The 23,135-nt window shown below is 39.0% G+C and overlaps 1 protein-coding gene across 1 annotated transcript in view; it reads left to right on the top strand.

The window, feature by feature from the left end:
- LOC141791999 (F-BAR and double SH3 domains protein 2-like) overlaps nt 1-22,467 on the top strand; it is a 39,814-nt gene extending 17,347 nt beyond the window's left edge. Inside the window, exons 5-20 of the mRNA XM_074672745.1 lie at nt 1,728-1,872; nt 2,996-3,129; nt 5,380-5,434; nt 5,512-5,640; nt 5,723-5,845; nt 6,741-6,836; nt 11,368-11,484; nt 14,102-14,200; nt 16,642-16,794; nt 16,897-17,031; nt 17,467-17,550; nt 17,677-17,860; nt 17,950-18,173; nt 18,629-18,839; nt 19,984-20,048; nt 20,129-22,467. Of these exons, the coding sequence (XP_074528846.1) occupies nt 1,728-1,872; nt 2,996-3,129; nt 5,380-5,434; nt 5,512-5,640; nt 5,723-5,845; nt 6,741-6,836; nt 11,368-11,484; nt 14,102-14,200; nt 16,642-16,794; nt 16,897-17,031; nt 17,467-17,550; nt 17,677-17,860; nt 17,950-18,173; nt 18,629-18,839; nt 19,984-20,048; nt 20,129-20,212 (2,038 nt within the window). The 3' untranslated portion in view covers nt 20,213-22,467. The remainder of the gene's footprint in view (nt 1-1,727; nt 1,873-2,995; nt 3,130-5,379; nt 5,435-5,511; nt 5,641-5,722; nt 5,846-6,740; nt 6,837-11,367; nt 11,485-14,101; nt 14,201-16,641; nt 16,795-16,896; nt 17,032-17,466; nt 17,551-17,676; nt 17,861-17,949; nt 18,174-18,628; nt 18,840-19,983; nt 20,049-20,128) is intronic.
- Nucleotides 22,468-23,135: the final 668 nt, after the last annotated feature.

Raw genomic sequence — 23,135 nt, 5'->3', positions numbered from 1 at the left:
ACAAACGAGACGTCTGATGAGGTCACTACAGCATGTTGGGCGCCGACATTGATATTTTCTGATTCAAGTTTTTAAAAAGATGCAACTTATTGCAACTTATTTGAAGATGATTAATCAATGAAAGTAAACATTTTTTGCAGCATTATGTATTGAATTCAGTAGGGATGCACGATACTATGTACATATTATGGGTATCAGCAGATATTGGCTTAAAAATAATATATCAGATATCAGCCAACACACCAAATTCTGCTGATATAATAAACCGATAAGATAATGGGCTAAAGATATATATTTTTTTACACTTTTTGTGATTTTGTTGCACAGACCAGATTGATTAATCCCATATTTGGCTCCTGTTTTAAGTTAATCTTGAATTTAAGCAGCAGTCTGTAAGGACCATGTACCAAAGTAAAGCTTTTTTTTTTCAATTTAGCAAGTAGGATTTATTTTTCAGGTTTTTTCTGTTTGGAAACAGCTGCCATAAATAAATCTACAGTTTCAAGTTTATATTTTTCTAATTTTGCACAAGAAATGAATATTGCATTAAAAAGCGATGAGAGTATGCTCCATAATACAATACACAACTTCCAATTCAGAAGAGAGTTGATAATCTCTGCAATTATGTGCTCAGAAAACATATCGGTGTTGGTATCGGCTAAAGGAGTTGTTGAATATTAGCATATCGGATATCGGCAAAAAATCCAATATCACCCATCCGTAGAAGTTAGTGAACTCTGTATCATGCTGCCACCTGTTACTCATTTGTGGACGAGATGCTAAATGACAGTATTAATCAGAGATACATTGATATGGATTCTTTTGGGGGCCGATACCGATACTGATTATTTGTAGGCAAGGAGGCAGATAACCGATATTTGAAGCCGATATTCATTTGCAGTCAAAGTGAACAATACAAACTCCAACACTTAACTGCAATCAAAATGCTTCAATCATATGTTTATTAAACAGCTCCCAGGCTCAGCAGCATGTTTTATAAAGTTAAATGAAAACTTAAAAAATAAATAGCTGAAGTTTTCTACAGTTAATAAAGTTTTCTAAAATTTCTATGTAACTGCAATAAAACTGGACAGAATTGAGTTTGTGCTGCCTTTTACAGGCATGTAATGCAGTTGAATTAATTTTCTGTTTGGTTTTACATGACTGATTTCAAATGACCATCTAGGGCTTCCATAGCATAGACAGGGAGAAACTGTGTGCAGAGAAGCATCAGAGCCAAAACAACACAGATTTGTGGGTTTCAATGCAGAACATCGGCCCTGATAATTGGCTCGGACAATAATCGGTCAATCCCTAGTATTCATGGATTCTAGGGATGGGTATTGATAAGATTTTGCTGATATCTGTGTCCTTATCGATTCCACTTATCGATCAGATTCTTTATGAAATCCTTTATCAGTTTCTCCTGTGATTTTCTCTGTACAATAAGTAGCTCCACACACTTTCTGTAGCAACATTTTATTGGGTCCATAAGAAAAAAATACGACATCACACTTTTAGGGTGTAACGCTGTTGCTGGTGTTGCCACTTTGCATGATATTACTGCACTGCACAAATTACACTTTGCATTGTTTGCCTTGATGATTTCAATCTCTCAGTCGCTGTCTTGGAAATTCTGCTGCTGACTGATAAGCGTGATTGAAGTGTGGCACATCACGTGATATTGACACATCTCTAATGTATTCCCAATGTTTTCATCCTTTCAGGAACATGTACTGTGTATGGAGGGCTTACTTAGAGGGTACGATCCAGGTCACACAGTCCAGAATCACTGCCTGCGATAACTACAAAGTCCAGGTTGCAGATCCAGCCAAGACAGCCAGGCTGCAGAAAGAGCAGCAGCTGAGGAAGGTAACATGAGCCAATTTTACACCTCAGGTTTATTTTTATTATTTGTCATTTATTTCTCATGTAATCAAACCAAGGTCACATTAAATAAAACTCTCAAGAATAACTGAAGCAAAACGACTAAAATCACTTCACAACCCAGGCCTGATAACCCTGAACCAGCAGTGTCGAGACGTTCATTTGTTTTTGTTTTTTTGGGTTGTAGCCAGTTGAAACAAACTTTGGGAAACTGCCGTAGGGTAAAAGCAGGATTAAAACATCCTCCTCCACCAGGACGGCGCTGTAAATTCATGCAAAAATAAACAAAGTAGAAAAAAACGGGCATTTAAAAACTGTCAGGTTTCTTCTGACAGACTTCTGACTTCTTAATGAATTCTGTTCAGATGAAAAAAAGTACAAAGATAACTTATTAATACTTAACTACGTTGGTTTGACATTGTATTCCTGATGTGACATCATTCACCTAGTGGAGAAGGAAATGTTGTTTATCTTGATCTGAATTTGCAAATGTATGCAAATGTTGTATACACTCAAAATGAAAAGTAATTCAAATTAAAAAACCTCTCTTAAACATTTAGTTTCTGAACTGGAACTTGCAGCTACACCATGAAAACTCTAATGTTACTGACTGTAATGGTGCAAAATACTAAGAGCCATTATGGTAATGGTTTTGGGCTGTAGATGCCAAACACCTCACATCAGAACTATTTCCAGTAAGAGCTGAGTGTAAACAACCACTGTAGCCGTCATGTAAGGGGCAATAAACATCTGCTAAATGAGGACAGACGTCATATTTGCTCTTATCATTAATGACTTCTCTTAGTTACTGATTGTAAGCGCTGTGCTGGCTCAGAGGTTAAACATGGAGGAGTCTGAGTGTAGCTTTTCAAACGTTACCAGCACCGCTCTCTGGTTTCTGCCGGCCACGCTCCTGCAGCGTATAAAGGTGCTCTTGTTTGAGTTCACCTTTGCTGAGAAAAGTCACAAAATCTCTTGTATGCAGCGCTACGACATAAGTCCCTCCACCCATGTTTTCTGAATGAACAGAACTTGAAGTTGAAGGTGCACCGAACAGTATCTTCATTAACCACATGTAAATGTTTGATTGTCGTGTGTGCGTCCTCAGTGTATCGATCAGCTGATGGTGGTTCAAGCTGAGCTGCAGGATTCTGTGAAGGAGCTGTCCAAGAGCAGGAAGAAGTACCAGGAGGCTGAGACGATGGCGCAGGCCGTACGGGAGAAAGCAGAGCTGGACGCCAAGTATGAAACTCCACCTTCCCCGATACTCTGTGTCAATGTTTTTACAAGATGATGTGGAAAACTTTTTGTTTATCACGCTGCTGCTTTTTAAGTTGTTCAAGTGGGTTTAGAAAAACAAGTTTGCATAAAAAATTCATAAAATCTCACAGTAGATGATCAATTATAGGATTAGAGACATGTCACTGTTATCTTGAAGAGAACCTTCTTATAGAGACAGACTGATATGTTTTTTTAGGGTTGATACTGATACTGATTATTAGTAGTCAAAGAGACCGATAACCGATATTTATTTGCTGTCAAATATTGGTGTCAAAATTTTGAATAATACAAACACCAACACTTCACTTAGTTCAGGGGTGTCTAACTTATTTTAGTTTGAGGGCCACAAACGGCCTTTGATCTCAAGCGGACCAGACTAGTAAAGTCGTAGCATTATTACCTATAAATGACAACAAACCCAAGGTTTTTCATTTGTTGAAGCGAAAAGAAACACATATATCAGAAAAAATCTGAATATTTATTGAAGTATCTTTTTTCACAGTATTCCCTGTGAGGCTAATGCTGGCAAAAAAAATTGTCGCTACGTAGAGTACATTACTTACGCAGCCTTAAGTAGACATGTTTTCGCAAACTCACCCTATGAGTTTGGTACAGCTATGATGCTAACGTTAGTGATTTGTTAGCTGGCTTTCATCCCTGCATTACTGATCTCTTGGTGCCAACTTTTAAAAGGCTTATCGGCCATCAGATTAAAAAAAAAAAAAAAACAGATGCTGATATGCCTAAAAATGCCCAATATCAGCTCTGATAATGGGTCTATCCGCCCCTTCTAATGTTGGGCTGTTTTCACTGACATCAGGAAAAAAAATTCGAAGTGTTTTCTGAGTTTACCTAACAGACACATGACGTCTCCTCTTTCACTGATAAGTCCATTCCCAGCCTCTGTAAGCTGAAAGGCTCAAGTATTTGACTCCACGCTTATGTAAGATTCAAACTTGGCAACAGTTGGTTTCCAAACTGGTTGTGATGTCACTTCCTGCACATATGCAAACGGCTGACATTTAGCTTTAAGGTGAGCACACACAGGTTTTCCCCCTGTTGCAGAGTTATGTAAAAACAGTGTACGAGTGTCTGGCTCTGCACATTCATCATGTTGCACTCCAAGACAAACAACAACAAGCAGAACTCTTTCTCCACTTGTTTGGGAGTGAAAAGAGACTTTCCAAAAGTAAGAAGCAGATTAACTGATGGTGAAAAGTTCAGCTCAACAAATCGGTCATATTCAGGCTCGGAAAAGGTGCTTTTTCCTCTTTTTTTCCTCATTGTCCTCAGTTTGTCCTGGCACAATCAGAACAGCTGGCACTTTGACTCACCACATTTCAGACATTTTTCTGCACATTAGGAAAGTTTGTTGTGGAGCTCAGCCGCTGCTGTGTGAAGTTTTGCTGTTGGAAAAGCTTCACAGCTGGACTGGCACTCGCTCCAACGGTGCTAATGCTATTTTCCTCTGGCATGTTGTGGACACACAGGCGCGGGGATACACCCATAGACTTACAGGTTGTTCATCACGTCTTTCTACAAGTCTGTAGAAGAAGGTGTGAAGACATTCCTCCCTAAATACAGCAGATTTTTAAAAACAGACCTTTCCCCTCCCCAACACCTCATTTTACTTTTATTTATTTATTTATTTTTTTGAAGTATATGTCTTTACTTTTATTATTATTATAATTTTTTTTTAATTATTATTTTAACTATTTAATCTTAAAGATATTAGTTATAAATTATTTTCTTGTTTTTCTCCAGTTAATTTTGTAAGTTTTTATTATTATTTTAATCATTATTATTTTTAATATTATTGTTAATTTTATTATTATTTTAATTGATTTGTATTAAAAATATTAGTTGAAAAAAAACTTTTTCTTGTTTTTCTCCATTTTATTTTGTATTTTTTTATTATTATTATAAATATTAATTATTATAAATATTATTGTTATTTAAATTATTATTATTTTAATTGATTAATATAAAAAAAATTAGTTGAAAAAAAACTTTTTTTTTCTCTATTTTATTTTAAAAGTTTTTCACTAATTTTTATTATTTTTTGATTTTTTTAATGTACTTTTTATTTCATCTTTTTATACATGTGCATGTCTTTAAATTCAGAGCCAAAAATTAAATAAAAGGAGTGTGGGGAAAAAAAAGCTTTGCTCTTTTGTTGTTGAATTCACATTTAATCTTTTTTCCGTTTAGGTCAAAGCTAAGTCTCTTCCAGTCCAGATCCAGTCTCCAGAGGGCAAGCGTCAAGGTAAAAATAGATGTATATATCAAAAACAGCTCCATATTTTTTTGACATCATTTTTGAGTTTAATTTCTTCCTTCCAGCTGAAAGCCAAGAGGAGCGAGTGTAACTCCAAAGCCACGCACGCCAGAAACGACTACCTTCTAATGCTAGCTGCAGCTAACGCTCATCAGCACCGCTACTACGACACCGACCTCGTGGATTGCATCAAGGTGAGGGGACACACTCTGAATGTGTGTGTGTTGGTCAGTGTGGGACAGACGTGTACTGAAATGCTTTACTGTTGGTCTGCAGGTCTTAGACGGCAGAATCTACGAGCAGGTCAAAGATTACCTGGTGTCGCTGTGTCAATCTGAGCTGGAAACTTACCAGACTGTCCACAACACCTTCAACCAGCTCCTCAACAGCTCCAGTGGGGTGAGTCTGAACTCCTGTCAGAAAAATATCACCCAACGAATCAAGAAGTCGATCCCTTCTCCAAAAGTATTTGTGAATGGAGGAAGAGCTGACGTCCTCTGCCTTGTCAGCTGCTAATTAAATGGGAGGTTTGAGTTACCTCTGCGCTCTTTGTTACACGCTCTGAAAGCTGTTGGCATCTTCAGGTCATCTTGCCTCTCTGCTGCTGCAGCGGCATTTAGTTTCTGCTCAGGTCTGAATATGAAGGCAACATTAAAGAGGGGACAGATCATGGGCTTCCTGCAAAAAGTGTTTTGTGTAGCGAGTTATTTAAGTAGCGCTCACAATCATATTGTGTTCTTTATTCAGTGTTTTATATCTTAATGAAGCTATATTTTTGTTATTGTTTTTTTTTCACTGAGTAGCGCATAAAAATTGGTGCTAATGCACATTCAAAAACAAAATCAAACTCTGCTTCTGGTTCTGCTGGTCTAACAGGAGCAACATAATAGGTATCAGATGTTTTCTCAGCAATTAATACATGTTTTTTTATGTTAATGACACTGTTTTGCTTTTTTTTAGTTCAGTTATCAGTTATCTTTGATAAGCTGCTTTTTTCTGACTCATTGGCTTTTATATATGTTTGTTATCCTTCAGAAATAGCTGATAAGACCACAGTGGTGTACTCGTATCGACCTCTTTATTTAGGAAAGAATAACTCAGAGACTTCTTTATTTTACGGTAGTATAAAATATATACTATAAACTCAGTATAAAAGTCTTTAAGAGCTGTGCCATAAGGGTTTCTTTCTTTAAGGCATCTAATGTATCTAATAAATGTATCAAGCTGGTTCATTGTTATTCATTTCTGCAAAGAGTAAAAATGTGTTTTTGTTGTTTCTGTCATGATAATGTAGGTAGCACAGGAGTTTCACCAGCAGCTGTTCGTACAGAGGAACCTCATGTTTCAGCAAGCCTCAGACTTCTTGTTCCAGCCCATCGACTCAGATACGGTATGTCCTGACTTTATGATGCTAAACTCATTAAATGTCAAACAGGGAAAGTTTATCAGGTAATCAGACACAGCACAGGTAAAGTCTGTTAAATGTGTTGTGTAAAGCACTAAAGGCAGCACAGAAAATACTGCTTCTGTGGCCTTGTTAGAGACACATCCAATGAAATATCCCCATACACCAAACCTTTTTTGCAAGTCAAGAAAGTGTCTTTACAAGATGTTTGAAGTACTTTAAAGGGACTGTACAGAGTTTCTAAGTCATCTTAAAAAAGTCTCACTTCTAGATATTTGTCTGATGGTAATCCATACTTTCAAATAAGATTATCACCACCAATATAAGTTATTTCTAAATGCTTTTTCTTGGCTTCCTGATCAGATTGGTTGGGCCAGACTGATTTATGCCACGCAGAAGTCTCTGTGACACCACGCCGACTGATGGAGTTTAGTAGAGAGAACAGAGAACTGTGTTTTTCTCCACTGAAAACGATTTCTGTGATTAATTTTGTAGTGATGGTGGATACTGGAGCCTAACGGTCAGACAGAAAAAGGACAGAGGAGCAGAAGAAAGATAAATAGGAGAGAGATAGAGCACGAGCTAAAGGCTAAAATGGCTAATCTGTTTGTGCTAATATTGATTCCAACCCACAGTCAGCAGTTATTCTGCAGTGGTCTGTTCAAACTTGAGAGTCTATCTTGACCTGGAGGGCCAGGTTACGATTGCTCTGATTGGTAGATGAGTGCTGGCAGGTCATTATAGGGACTCACTAAGGTTACACAGTATGGACACGTCTCAGAGCACCAGTCTGTGAGGAGAGCTAAATGTAGCTAGGTACTGCGGTACAAACCCACAAAGTTTGCTTATTGTCACATTTCAAACAACACCTTGTTCCGTTGTATCCGGTAAAAGTGTGTTTTCTCGAAGAAAAGTAGAGTTAAAAAAAGATCTGACCTCCATTTATTCTCAAATCAAACGCACACCTTTTTTAGAGTCATGTCTCCACAACAGTGTGTGCGTCACTCTTGGCCAAGGTGTAACTTTACTTATTATTATGAAACTGACTTTATTCCTTATGCAGATTTTTAGCTTCTCTTTCTTAGACTTGTAGGTATTTTCTGCTCTTTTGAAATGACTTATTCCTTGAAACAAGAAAAACCTTGTAATGTAACTGTGTTTGTAGTGCATCATGTCTTAAGTTTCTCTTTAGTATCACACCAGCTGCCTTATGTCCAGGACTTAATGGGGAGCCTAACCCCAGACATCAAACACTGTGTTAAAGCTGATGTCATGAGCTGAATTCAGTCAGACAGATGAAGGTTAAATTGGTTCGGACTAGCTTACATTCCCAGATCAGTTCAAGTGGAACAAGTAGTTCATCAGTGGCATGCTGACGGCTGAGTGGGTCAATGCCTGCAGCCTGGATTCATCTCAGAAATGTGCCCTGTGTCAGTGGATCTGACATTTCTGACTGGTCTCAGATATCTCAATGAGCACTGAATGAAAAAGTTAATTATTACATTGGTATTGTGCAGCGGAGATTAAAGTCCAAACTCAGTGTCTTGGTAATAAATGTGTGAAACAAACACCTGGAGATTGACCTCACATCTTATTCTCTCTGCTCTAGAAAAGGAAGAATACATAAATAATGTTTAGATATGGCTATCTAAAACCAGTTCCTGTTAAGAATTGAGTAGAAATGATTCAATCCATCAATATCGTAAGTAGGGCTGTCACTTCAGATAGATTGATTAATTCTAGATTAACGAATTACACCGCAACCGATCCTCTCCATGATCTCCGTCGTCTTTTCTCACGATGGCGCCGCTTTTTCTCTCTGAACTACCGCGACACGTCCTCAGTTGGAGCGTGAGCTGCCTGAATTTTTCTGACTTGCAGCGTCTTGCTATGTCTCTGTCATCTCACATCTTCTCCTCATATCCATGCTGAGCTCTCATCCAAAGAGCGCACCGCTCTCACCCACAGTAGTTTACGAGCAGTATTTTGATCAACAAGCACCTCCAGACCCCGCCTCCCCCTGCTGAAAAACATTATTTACTTCTATAGACACAGTGAATGGTTGCATTCAAATTGTGTATAAATGTCAATGGCAGTGAACACAGGCATTGTAATATTGACCAGTTAAAAAAGATGTTTCTTCGTGTTTTCATTTGATCAGTCATGCTCTACAATTTCGTAATGTCCTAGAATTCAGATTCTTTATTTGTGGACCTTAAGCAGTAGAGGTGTCCCAGTCCGATATTGATATCGGATATCGGTCCGATATCAGCAAAAAAAACAAGTATCGGCATCGTATCGGAATGCATCTAAAATCTCTGATATAAGCAGTTTCTGTTACCCATTGGTTAATAATAAACAGGTCAGTTTTTCCTCATACCTACTGTTGCTGACTACTGTTCTTTGTTTGAATAATATCACTTAATCAAGCCTTTTCTAACACGACAGACATACTAAAAAATAAGTCATAAAAGTATGTATGTTTAATGCTGATATCGTATTGGATTAATATTGGTATCGGCCAATACTCAATGCTGCGGTATCGGTATCATATCGGAAGTGAAAATGTGATATCGGGACATCTCTATTAAGCAGATATGATATTAAAATGTGATTAATTCGATTAATTGATTACAAATCCTGTGATTAATTAGATTTTTTTTTTATCAGGTGACAGAACTAGCTTGACGATTGTCTTGTCATTTCATTACATTACGCAATTTTTATTTATTTATAACTTCAATCAAACTCTATTGACGGAGAAAATTCACAGGAGGAACTGATAAAGAATTATATAAGAGGAATGGATAATAGCATTGGTATTGATAAAATCTTATCAATACACATCCTTAATGATGTTGCACTTTGTGAACTTTGATCGAAAGGTGGTTAATAAAGTTTACAGAGTTCTCAACTCTTATAGTATCATTATATTTTACAGCACACAGCTTGTATAAGACTTTAAAATCAAGGATCTATTATGTTCTGGATCCTGAGATGTACATGTATAAAATGTGCACCCTACAGGTCAAAGCCAATCGCTGGCCTGATTATCAATCGTCTATTAATTATATCTTCATACGACTGTCAATAATTCAACAGTCTTCTGACCTGGAGTCTATATTTGACAGTTTTCCACCCACATCGGTCACTCCATCACATTTTACCCTCTGCAGACCTCTCATAAATGTCACCTTCAGTCCAAAAATATTTTATCATCAGCCTTTAAAGACGGCCCTGCTGTGTAAACCATGCTGCGGTTTAATGGTGACTCCTGTACATGAATGTAATGCATTGCTGTCAGTGTCACACACACTCCTCTCTCAGCCAAGCCCGTCTGTAGCTCGACTCTGCCGGTCCTCCTTCGCCCCGGTCCTCTGCTCCACCGGACAACACTGGACAATTTGTTCAAACTGCAAACGCCGGCGTTGTTTTCATTGGATGTCAAACAAGCAGCAGCCTGTTCCTAAAGAAAACATTAGCGGTGGAGAGCCTTCCCTCCTCTCCCCTCTGCTCCATCCCTCCCCCCCTTCGCCCTCCTGCCCCGCGCCACTCGCAGCAGACGGAGGGATCCGGTGAGGAATAGAGCTGAACTGTGAGGGAGGGGCAGGAGGTAGGCCGGGCCCTGTGAACGGCCCAGCTGTGAAAAGGAGGCATTGTGAGTGGGCCTCATCAGAGTGCAATGACCCTCCCCGCCCTCCACACACACACACACTCACAGCGCTCACACACACACTGCTGTTGTCATGTGCAGGCCTCTTAAGTCACATTTATTAGATAAAGACAGAAAAATCAGATCTGAGAGATTAAAATTAGATTAAGCAGTGTGATCCTAATTTCCCTTCTCTTTCAGATTTTTCAGAGAAGCTGGATCGAGTTTTGTTTCAGTGATTTTTTTTCCTCGTTTACATTTTAAATAAGGATTAACTGCTTTAAAGCGAGCAGGAGGATCAGTCCTGATAAACAGATCTAACACGGATAAACACTCGTTTCCCCCGTCTCTGTTTTTTTATTTGTTCTGTAATATGTAGAGGAAGTTGCCTCATCAACGTTTAGAAATGGTAAACATAACTCACACTGCTGCTTCTCTTTACCAGACGTTTTTGAAAACCGCAATGTCCTCTTTAAGGTTAAGCAAGACCTTATTTTGGAAACTTCTGACAGAAATTAGTCGTATTTCTCTGTGAGGCAATCGAAGGAAAGCAGGAGTTTTGTTTCAGACAAACATCCTCAGTGCAGATCCAGCTCTGAAAAACCTCAGACAAAGAATATTGGTTGACGTCAAAAACAGGTATTACACAATGTAAAAACTAATGACTGACTGGTACGAGTCTGACTTCCTGTGGATCATCACTTAATGTGTTTCCTTTGCCCTTTGTTACGACTGTATTGCAAATAACATCCTTCCTGGATCATTTGTCGGGTATTCTGCTCAGACCAAAAGAAGATCCTGCAGTTTTTTGTTTCTGGCTCTTTTCATCTCCATCACCTGCCTTTTCTCACTCCTCTCTCTCAGGTGACCCACCTGCAGAAGGAAAGTGGAACGGCGGAGGAGCACAGTCTGGACAAAGAGGCGCGGAAATGGGCGACTCGCGTGGCTCGAGAATACAAGAGCATCATCCACACACAGAGGGTGAGTACAGATCAGATCGGTGGTAATTTAAACTTCATAAAACAGGCATCAGATAACTGAAATTGGTTAATACAACAATGCAATACAATGCAACGAAAACTGTCCCAAACTGTCTCATTGTTCATTTGCAAAGCAAGTTTTCCAGTCCATTTTTTACAAACATCTTTTCTTTTCTTTTTTTAAAATATGTTTTTATTAAAAAGAGAATACAATAAAACATCTCCATTCACAGAAATATGAATTACCTTTTCCTTCTTTTAAACATATATTCATAAGCAGTCATATATGCACATGAAAGATAACAAAAATGATGAGAATGTTTGAGAAAATAAGATTAGGTTAAAAATGACAGAGCACAGTCTGACAGCTCATCATGACCAACACTCATATAACTGGTTATTTGTGCAACATGAGAAGTACACAAGTAACAGGCACACAATCTGTCAGGTGTAACCTTTAAACTTTAAACTAGTGAAATAAGAAATACAGGGTTGCCATTTGTGGAAAAATTTCATTGTGCATCCTCTTGATGTATATTTAATTCATTCAAGTTTAAAAAAAAACATGGCGTCTTTGACCCACCAGGAAAGAGAAAGACATTTAGCAGATTTTCAAAGCAGCAATTAGGAACGTCTCGTTACCCTAGCTATTAAGGACATAAAAGCTATAATTTGTTTTTGTGAAGAGTTAGGTGTATGTGAAGTATCAGGAATCCCAAATATGAAAATTTGAGGACAAGGTTTGATATTTACTCTCAGAACAGTGTACATGATAGAGAAATAACCCACCCAGAAACCATTCAGATCAGGACAAAGAAAAAAAAACATGTGGCTAAGGTGACAAGGAGAGCCATGAGATTTATTATATTTGTCTTCCACTTTCAGAAAGATCAAGGGTCTTCAACATGTGGCTCCTTGACTCCTTTGCAGTGGCTGCTTGTATCTTTAAAAAAATATTATTGAAATAAAGAATTTTAGTTTTCTTACAGGGGGTAGTGATGATTATTAAAGACACTGACACTGGATAAAATATTTTTTTTTACATTTAGTTGAACTAAATCTTCATCCCATCTGTCAATAAAGCCTGCCACTGCTCTACTTCACCTCCTACAACATCAACAGCCCACCAACTTTCCATGCACCTGTGGCTAACCTCAAGTTTTACAGCCCTGGGAAGATAACTACATCTACAAAAAGACTAATCTGGAAGAAAATACAGATTTTAATTCATTTAACTGCCAATGTGTCAGCTTAATATACATGCTTGATATGTGGCAAAACACTAGAAAACTCTAAAAAGTAATGAGATTGGCAATATTATCAATATGTGAAACCAATCAAGTATTATTTAAAAAAATGTTTGAAAACTAAGCAATTTCAAATTATTTTTTTTAATCTTAAAATTTCAAAATCGTTTAAAATTTTTGCATTTTATAAAATAATTTTGGCAAATTTTTAAAATGCAAAATAATTTAATTTTTGCACATTTTTGAAATTTCAATTTTTTTTAATATATTTTCAAATTCATTGAAATAAAAAACCAAGACGTCACATGCACAAATTCATAAATTCAAAACACTCTTCATTTTGTTAATTGTTCACTAGATTTGAACTATTCTTGATACTAAAATTTTATACACTTTATGAAGATAAAGTAGATTTTGTGGCTCCTGAACGACTTTAATCCAAGTGACCAGAGGCAAAATGGCTCCTATGAAAGCAAAGGTTGCAGACCCCTGGCTTAGATCGTCTGGATTTTGAGAAATGTATAAAATCTTAAACTGAATAAGTCCTAGACGCACACCAGAGGTGATAGACCATATCTTCTCTATGTCCTGTTCCCTGAATACCCGCCTCGGTATGTGCATTTCCAGCTCCTCTTCCCATCTACGCCTGAGCTTACAAATGCGATGCATGCTCATGTGATATTTCTTCTTTCCACGTTCTCAGTGAGAGAGTTTTCGGCTCATTAAATTAGAACTGGAATCAAGCGAATTGTTATTTCTTGTTTGATGAATCTTTGGTTGTCATTTTTATTCGTGGAAACTTGTCATTTTAAGTTTTTGGAGTGTGTACATTACAGAGTTGTAACCTGTATGCCACTTTGACCAAGTTTTGACATGAGGATGCAGAATGGAAAATAACCTCTACCAGCCAACCCTACTGCACATTAATGAGTGTCAAAGTTTTACTACGAGGCTGCTGTATTGCATCACTGCAGCACCTGTAAATGACCTATATTTGGGATTTGGCTTTGACCCTAAAGCAGCAGGTCGATGGACTGATAACTGCAGATCCAGAGATCATAAAATCTCCCAGCATGTGTGAAGGAAAACTTGATAAAGCAAGAGATAAGAGCTCAAAGCAATAACCTCCTTTCTGGATCATTATGAAAGTCCACCAGAGGAGATAAATGATTCCCAAACTCCATCCGTGACGTTTTTTCCAGGATTAAACAATCGGTTTCCATGAGGCAGGAAGTGAGTCACCCCGTCCCCAGTGAAGCTCAATCTTCAGTAAATGTCTCAGCGGCTCTGAAGTTGATGTGTTTATGTGTTATTTTTATACAGTAAGGATGATGGTTGTGATTATCGGCTCTTTGTGTTTTTGATTTTCAGGCCCTGGAGGAATACGGGTCTCAGGACTCATCAGAGCAGAACAACAGTGAGCTGGAGACCAAGATGGAGGTGGCCAGGCAGAGTCTGAGGAGGGCAGAGGTAAAGGGAGAGTGTGCGTGTGTGTGTGTGGGTATATGTGTGTTATTAAGTAAGGAATAAGTTTCTCTGTTTTCTCAATCAGTGTCATGTTACGAAAAGTGGCCCCAGTGCTCCACCTGCTGGTTGGAAGTGGTAGAAGAAGTGCTCATTAAAAGTAAAAAACGCCACACTGTGAAATTACAGAGCAGCATTTGAAAGCTAAGCATCAGTAAAACCAGCACAAAGGGTTTTAGCTTCACTCTTCATGTGTTTAAGATTTTTAGTATAGTAAATTTCCGTCCATTAGTAAAACAGTCTCACTCTTTAACAGCGCAGGAGCTGATGAGGTCATCGTCCTCAATTAGGGATGGAGACCTTTCACATTTGAAATTATACTGTACTAATGTCCGGTACCTGGCAATTGGTGTTGGTACTCAACGGTTGCATTTTTTGATGTTTTTATCTGTTGATAATTAATAATTTGTTAGATAATAAAATCTCTGAGTTTTTCAATTTTACATATGTATTTCTCAATATATATAACCCTGCAATGCTGTGTTCATGTCCAGCTTTGAAAATTGCCTTCTCTTCCACTTCCTCACTATCACAAGGATGCGTTTAGGGACCTAAACATGGTACCGTTTGATAAACGTGAATCTGTACTCAGTACTACAGACAGAATTTGGTCTGTGCCTATAAAAGTAGGAATGTCCCCATTAGGGATGGGTACTGAATTAGGTACTTTAATGGGTAACGACTAAATTCGGTCAAGAGTACCAAGTACAGATTCATGAAAAATCAAAAGATGCCATGTTTAGGTACTTAAATGCATCTTTGTGACTGTGATGCATCTTTGTGACTGTGAGGGAGAGGAAGAGTAGGCAATTTTCCGTGCTAGATGTGAACACAGTATTATAAGGCTAAATATTGAAGAAAAATTATATAAAATTGAAAAAAAAGACATTTCATTAGTATTTTTTACCATTTAAAAACACAAAAAGTACCGAAAATCGGTACCATTGAGTACCGGTACCGATTGCCAGGTACTAGACAATGGTACTGTATCATTTCAAATGTGAAAGTCAGGGCTGATCATGTGGTTACGGACTCGATCAGGGATCGGGTGTAAATATACATTTTCATTCTCATTCTTTTTTATCAGATCTCTAATATTAGAAAACAAATGGTAAAAATGACAGGTCAGTATTTACTACCATTATGTGGTGGTACAAAGTCAGACCGTCTCAGCTCCACACAGAAACTATACAGGGCATGACGTCACCTTCCTGCAGTTACACTACTGGTTGAATGCTGTAACGTGGAGCAGAACATGACAGGAGCTTTAAGCTGGGAGCACGATGGGAGTAGAGTAGAAGTATCGGATCAGGACTCTGAATTGGCAGATAGGGCTGCAACTAATGATTATTTTTAATGTGGAATAATCTATTGGTTATTTTTTCGATTAGTTGATTAATCACGATTATTTCGTGTTTCAACCTAATGTGGCCTTTAAAATGTGCAGACCTTTAAAAATTCAACCTGTGTGTTGCATTTTCACTGCGTTTACCCAGAGTTAGGTTCTCACCTCTGATTGGTCAGCCCTGTGTCATGTTTGTTTGTTTATCTTTATTTCTTTCATGATGACATAAAAATATAAGTACAATACAAAAAAAAAACAAAAACAAAATAATTCTCAAAATGAATGAAGCAGGTAACAAGGAAATTAAGTTGTTGTACACAGTGTTGGACAGACCACTCATTAGTGACTTTGGGCTTATTTTCTAATGTTTATTTGCTCATTGGGGTTTGCTTCACTCTCTGTATGATCCCGTCGGACTCACTCCCAGCTCTTCATGACAATGCGTTAAGTTTTGTTTCTCTACATGGGCTAAGTTGGGAGAGTTTTGACCCTAGTTTGTGACTCAGATCCTGAACAGGAGACTTAAAGGAGCGCTAAACACCGGGAGCTGTCAGGCTGTTCAAGCCGGAGATGCAGAGCCTCCGTCAGCGCTCATCGCCGTCAGGGCGCGGAGATTTTTCCTCATTAATACTCCTCCTGTATGAACTGAGTGATCTTTCCCCACAAAAGTATCTGTTAGCGTGGAGCCTCATGCTGTGAACTGAAGTTACAGATGAGCATTACGCCCTAGTATTTGATTTCACCTTTTGACGACAACAATAAAAACAATAACAAGACGCGTCGACTGTTAAAAATTACGTCCATGAATTTTATATAGTGGACAAGTCAATTATGTCAACTAATTGTTGCAGCCCTATTGGCAGATACTCGAAATCAGATGACTCAGACTTGAACTTGGTGGCAAAAATCCTGATGGGGTCACCCCTTTATAAAAGCACCTGTTTCTGTACCCATCCCCATCCTCATTAATCTCGTCTCCATTTTTCATAAGAATGATTGTGTCACCCAATGTTGTATTAATCGTTTCCTCTTTTAATCTCAGACGGTCAAAGTGAAAGCTGAAGCTCGTCTGGACCTGCTGCGGCAGGCGGGGATCACGGTTGAAACGTGGCTGAAGAGCGCCATGAACCAGGTGATGGAGGAGCTGGAGAACGAGCGCTGGAACAACCTCAATACCCATGATCCTTCACTCTCTGTAAGAAGACTTCTATCCCAACACCCATCAAATCTTTAATGCCAGGTTGAGCTCAGTTTGAACAGAACAGGTTTTTACTCTGAACTCACCATGTTTCTGCAGGGAACAGCAGATCTGGAGCGAGAGGATGAGGAGGAGATGGAGGACAGTGGAGAAGTGTTGGACGACAGCAGCTCCAGCCCCTCCAGCACCTTGAAGAACTATCCGCTCACCTGCAAAGTCCTCTACTCCTACAAGGTACCAGCAGAATATGACCCAGAGCGACCTTTGGTTGTGATGCACGCTTGTGAATAATTGTGCAAAAACTTTTTAAATATTTATTTGTCCATAAAAGATTGCAACATAGTTTTAATCAAAACACGAGCCACTAACAGCTGCCATGAAAACCCATCATAAAAATCTGAAGTTAATCTCACATCACCATGATTTACATCCTCTAGAGTGTTGTTGAACTCCAGTTGGGATTTTCTGAAACTGTTGCAACAAAAGTCAGAGCTGTGGCGTTTGGTTTCTCTCGTATTGTTTCTTGTTTACAAAAACAGTTTCAGCACAGAGACTCCGAGCATTGAGAGTTTAGTGATTAAGGAAGATGTGTTTTCTGCTGGCTTGGTTTTAACCACAGTGAGCCCGTTTGACCTGATTGTTAAAAGCTGTTTTTTTCTTTGTTTCCAGGCGTCTCAGCCTGATGAACTGACCATCGAGGAGCAGGAAATCCTGGAGGTTATTGATGATGGAGACATGGAGGACTGGGTCAAGGTAAATCTGCCACCACATGTTGTTGTGTTTTCAACCTTCCCCGTTCAGTTTTGCTTTGACTTTTAGATTGTTTTTGTTGATTTACGACAAAGTGTCACCATTGTTTGTGTTGATTTGTATTTCCAGGCCAGAAACCGCAGCGGGCAGGTCGGCTACGTCCCAGAGAAATACTTGCAGCTGCCTTCATCTAACAGTTTACTCAGCATGCTGCAGGCTCTGGCTGCTCTGGACGCTCGATCCCACTCCTCCAGTAACTCCACTGAACCTGAAACTGAAATACCAACCGGCTCTGTTAACGGAGACTCCAGTGGTGAGGAGTAACTCTACTAAATAAATGCTCATAGAGCTGATACGTTTGTGTATTTCCATCCATATTCAACCTGTTTTTCTACTTCCCAGTGTCGTTTGCAAAGGCCTTGTACGACTACGCAGGACAAACAGACGAAGAGCTGTCGTTTCCAGAAGGCGCCATCATCCGCATTCTGAGCAGAGAGACGCACGAGGACGATGGTTTCTGGGAGGGAGAGTTTAACGGTGTTGTTGGGGTCTTTCCTGCCGTACTCGTGGAGGATCTGACCGGAGGCAGCGAGAACGGTGACGGACACAAAGATGGCAGCACACAGGTGTGATTTTAGGCTCTTTTACCAATAATTTAAGAAATCTGAAGTGTGGGAACAGGGTGATAAAGAGGGCTGGGACGATATGCTATTCACACAATTAAAATTTTGATTCTTCGACAATACCATTTTTTTATTTTCACTTTGCTTTTTTAACACCAGACCATGTGAAAAAGTTAAATGACAATGACTTCAGACTTTATCAGGAGCCATATTTTCCCATAAAGTCAGAGAGAAACATTTTGCCCTCTGCTGGAGAAAAGTGGTAACTTTTTTCCAATCCAGTCTATAAACAAAGACTGAAATGAAGAATTCAAATTTGAAAAAAAAAAGGTTTTTTTTGACAACAAATCTATAAATTCTCAATTTTATTCTTTCACCCCTAGTGATAAATGTCCCGTTATTGTTTCTTTTGTCTTAAGTTAAGTTTAGGTTTTAATCTTCTGCTTCCTCCCCTCAAGGCGTCCCCCTCCCCTCTGGCTCAGTGTGACCGCTCCCCTCGCAGTCCCTTCCAGCCGGGGCCCCTACACAGCAGCCCCCTCCAGACCCCCACCATGTCCTCTCCTCAGTCGAGCCCCTGCAGCGCCACAGCCTCTCCCATTGGTCGACCGCCCTCCTATCACAATGGGCATCACCGGCCGCCACCAGCACCTCACAAAAGCCCCTATCAGAGTAAGATTCACTGCTTTGACTTTAAGTCCAGTTTTTAAAGAGGGGAAAATAAGTATTGAACGCGTCAACGTACTCAACACACATGGCTCCATTCATTGCTCCGTCAATTATATGAAGTTTGTCAACACCATGAGATGAGAAACAACCCCATGCCATGATGCTTCCACCTCCAAACTTCACTGTTGGTGTCGTGTTTTTTGGCTGATTCTCCTCCAAACATGGTCTGTAGTATGACAGCCCAAAAGTTCAATTTTGGTCTCATCTGACCGGACAACATTCTCCCAGTATTCTACAGGCTTGTCAAGATGCTGTTTAGCAAACTTTAAACCAGCTTCAACATGCCTTTTCTTGAGGAATGGAGTCTTGCGGGCGGAGCGTCCATAGAGGCCATGGCGGTGGAGTGCATTGCCTCTTGTTTTCTCTGTAACAATTGTACCTGCTGCCTCCAAGTCTTTCTGGAGCACTTTCAGGGTGGTCCTTGGCTTGTTGAGTACTCTTCTGACTATCTGTCTGACTCTCTGGTCAGAAATCTTCAAGGAGCTCCTGTGCGTGGCCTGTTGATGGTAAGGTGGTGCTTCTTCCACTTGTGAATAATGGCCCCAACGGTGCTGACTGGAATATTCAGGTGCTTTGATATAAGTCTGTAACCAGTTCCATTCTGATGCTGAGCAACAATCAGGTTGTGAATGTCTTCAGAGAGCTCTTTGCCTTTACCCATCATGAGGTGTGTGCTATTTAACTGCTTGGTGAAAAAACAACCTTTTTTATAGGACCATCAATTTGCTCTAGCCCAGCTGATGTTGGTTTGCACTAATTGGAAGTTGAAGTAATAATTACTGACAGATTTCAGGTGGTATGGTGCATTTCCTTGCCAAAGTATACAGCCTTTCCATGGTGTGTTCAATACTTTTTTCCTGTGTTGTCGAACTTAATTCACCATAATCATTATTTATGGACCTGAACGTTGTGATTTCTTTTCATGTGTGGATTATTTGAGTTAAAACCAATGTCTGGTAGAAATTTTGTTTGAATTGCAGCTTTGGAAATAAATGTGATGAGAAAAAAAGTTGACGCGTTCAATGCTTATTTTCCCCACTGTAAGTTGACCTGAAGTGTGATGTAACCTGTGTCGTCTTCTCCTCAGGTCCAGCTCAAGGCTCTCCTCAACCTCCAAAATACCCAGAGAGCGGCGCCAGCACCATCAGACCTGTGAGTGCATAGACGTTAGTGTTACTCCTCTGTTTTCTTTCTTTCTGCTCACTAACATCCCCCTCGCTGGATCTCTGCAGGTCCGTGCTGCTCCTCCACCCCCCAAGCAGCACCCTCGTGGGCAGGTGAAGCGGAGAGAGGAGGTTGAGATCACGTTGGTTTAAAATCCGCACCCTGGTGGTGACGGCATGAAAGAAGAAGGCTCGGTTCAGAGCGGACGGTTCTCGGCGGTTCTGTGCCTCCAAACGGACTCCCAAAGGCAACCTGAGGAACTTCATACCCCTCGAAGACACCTGGAGGCCCGGATAGGCCTGACGCTTTGTCCTTTTGTCTTTTCACACAACACCTCACAGGGTTAGTGTGCTGTGGAGGAGTAACGTGCCTTTCTCTTTTCTAGACTCCTTTAACTCCTTCCTCCCGCTCCTTCACTTGATCCTCTTTTTGTCAAGTGAAAAGGACATTTTTCAAAACTTTTATGGACAGTTATACATCCTCCTGTCTCCTACAGTCCTGACTAAATAACCCACACACTGTCTCATATTGACGTCTCTAAATATCAATCCTTTTGGGATTTTTTCTAAAACCTACTCTGTTCGAATCTTGTTCCTAAATAGTGATGATTGGCAGTCAAAGATACAACATGCATGTGCAGAAAAACATCAAGTTATTAATATCAAGGTGTTATCCGTACATAGAATAATGTTATATTAAAAATCAAGACAATTTATTTGATTTTAATTGTTTCTGAATCTCAAACGTTAATCAGCTGAAGCATTTTGGCTTTATTCTAGGCTGAGAAACGACTCGTAAAAACCCAAATTAAAGTGTCAGAGCACTTTAATTTAGGTGTCCTTTGGTTGGAGAAAGAAGCATTGATTGCCTTTTTTCAAGCCTTTGTTCAAAAGCAGTGCTACAAATTGTTATTATTCTTATCAGCGAATAATAGTTTGGCATAAACACTTTCAATTTTAGTCAAAGGAGGATTTTTTTACGTCTTATTTTTGCAATTTGTGCAGGAGGAGTTATCTCAAAGATCACTAAGACGATTTTTTACCAATTGATTGGCTTTTTTTGTCTTTTATTCCTGCAGCACTCTCCATACATATGTAAATGAATACATAGTGATGTTAATTAACAAGAATTTTCAGCCAGTCATGTCTCACTTTATCACTTCCTGTGCTGCTCTGAGACTCCAATCTTTCCAGTTTTCACCGCAGGGTTTTTCTTCTATGCAACAATGTAATACTCGGCCCGGTCTTCTCTCATCACACGTTCTGAACATGAAGCTTCAACACAAACCAAAAGCCGATCAAAAAAACGCGCCAGCATGGACGAGGCTGGTCCTCTCCTCGAACACACGTAACCGTCCGCGGTTACACAAACAAGGGAAAAGTGGCAATTTTAATTGTTTTGTCAGTAGGAAGTATCTCCTAGGAAAATGTACCCTGTATCTTCTTTTTGATTAGTTTTCAGCCCCTTTTTGTGATGTTTTCTTTGAACAAGCAAAGAAATCTCTTAAAGGGAGGAACATAGTGCGTACAAACGTAGTTAAACTTTTTATTTTTCTTCTCTTGTGTTGTGAGATCAGAAATATTTACCGGTGAAGTTCGCTGGTGAGAGCAGTGGTTTGTTGAGGGTAAAGTTGCAGTTGGTGACAGTTTACACGAAGAAGATGTGCAGTTTAAAAAAGCCTTTATTTTCAAAAAGGAGGAAACCATCCTGAGCTGCTAGCTGTCTAATTTTAAAGATAAAACTCTAAACTGTTATAGTGAAGCACTTTTTGATGCCTTCTTATTCCTTTTCAGTATTGTGGATGCTACGTTGTTTGTTAATTTTTCTTGTTTGACATTTGGTTAACCAGCTGTATTGGTATGAAACATTTCCTTTAACCTGCTCTTTCAATATTTAGCCTTGAATAGTCTTTGTAGTGTCTTTGTTTGAGATTGAGATCTGTTTGATCTGTATTGTTTTACCATGAATAGTTTACAGAGAGCTTGGAGATGGATATCTGTACAAATATTAGCACATTGTTTTTCTCCTTTTTGTTGATTTTAAGTTTTAGAATTAGGATTAAGAAGAGTATAAAAGCCTTAGTTCAATTCGATCAGAGGAAAAGAGATATCTGTCAGCCATGTCGCTGTGTTCTCGTTGATCTCCTTGAGATCTGAATGACATCAAACTTATTTTTGAAGTTTGCATTTACCCTGTTGTATTGATTAAAGAAGAAGTTTTCTTTCCCAATAGAGAAGTTATAAACTTGCCGCTGGTCCTGGTTCCACGTTAAGTCTGGATCTGACATTCAGTGACAAACTGCCCTCATTGTAAGCTCTGCGAATGCTGCAGAGTGTCATATTTACACACCAGTGGATGTTTAACTGTATTTATTGTGTACAAATAAATGTGAAATAAAGATAGCTTAAATGGTACAAGAGAAGACTGACTCTGTTTCTTCATAATCCAGTTTGCACCATATAAGGTATCGGCTGTAAGAGCAACATGTCAGAGCTGTGAGACACGAGAGCGCCCTCACGTGGTGAATAGTGATATTACAAGCAGATGCATGCTTTCTGCATCCCTCCTCACTGACACATGAGGAGTTTGTTTCAAGTAGTACTCTTATGACGATGGCACATCTGTTTGTACATCCACCATTCATTTAGTTATATTCTCTTTCTCAGAAACAAAATAAATTAATTACAAAAAACAAAAAAAACATTAAGCCTCCACTTGGAAAAAATGTGTTTCGGCTGTGCTTGATTTGGAAAAAAAAAGGAAATAAAGATTTTTTTTTTTAACTCACAACAGTGTTGTCTAAAGAATATGTCATTATTTTTCTTTGTTCCTTTAGTATTTGGCTTCCTTAAATTTTCATTTATATATCAAGTTGTGCAAAAAAAATAGTAGCAATTGGGAAGTCTTGTACTATTGCATATTTGAAATTAATTAATTTGGGAAAAAATGAATAAAGTAAGAAGACAAAAGATAGTCAAGAGGATTTTTCAACACTGAGTCAATAAGGGTAAATTATCAAGGTGATCAGACTAGTACAGCCCTTGTTTGGTTATCCTTTCATGTTGTGGTAATTTA

The sequence above is a fragment of the Halichoeres trimaculatus genome, unplaced genomic scaffold (genome assembly GCF_033239565.1).
Source record: "Halichoeres trimaculatus isolate MK-OKI-2021-1 unplaced genomic scaffold, fHalTri1.1 fHalTri1_scaffold_6, whole genome shotgun sequence".
Taxonomy (NCBI): domain Eukaryota; kingdom Metazoa; phylum Chordata; class Actinopteri; order Labriformes; family Labridae; genus Halichoeres; species Halichoeres trimaculatus.
The sequence above is the reverse complement of the archived record's forward strand: the minus strand, read 5'-3'. Positions and strand labels throughout refer to the sequence as shown.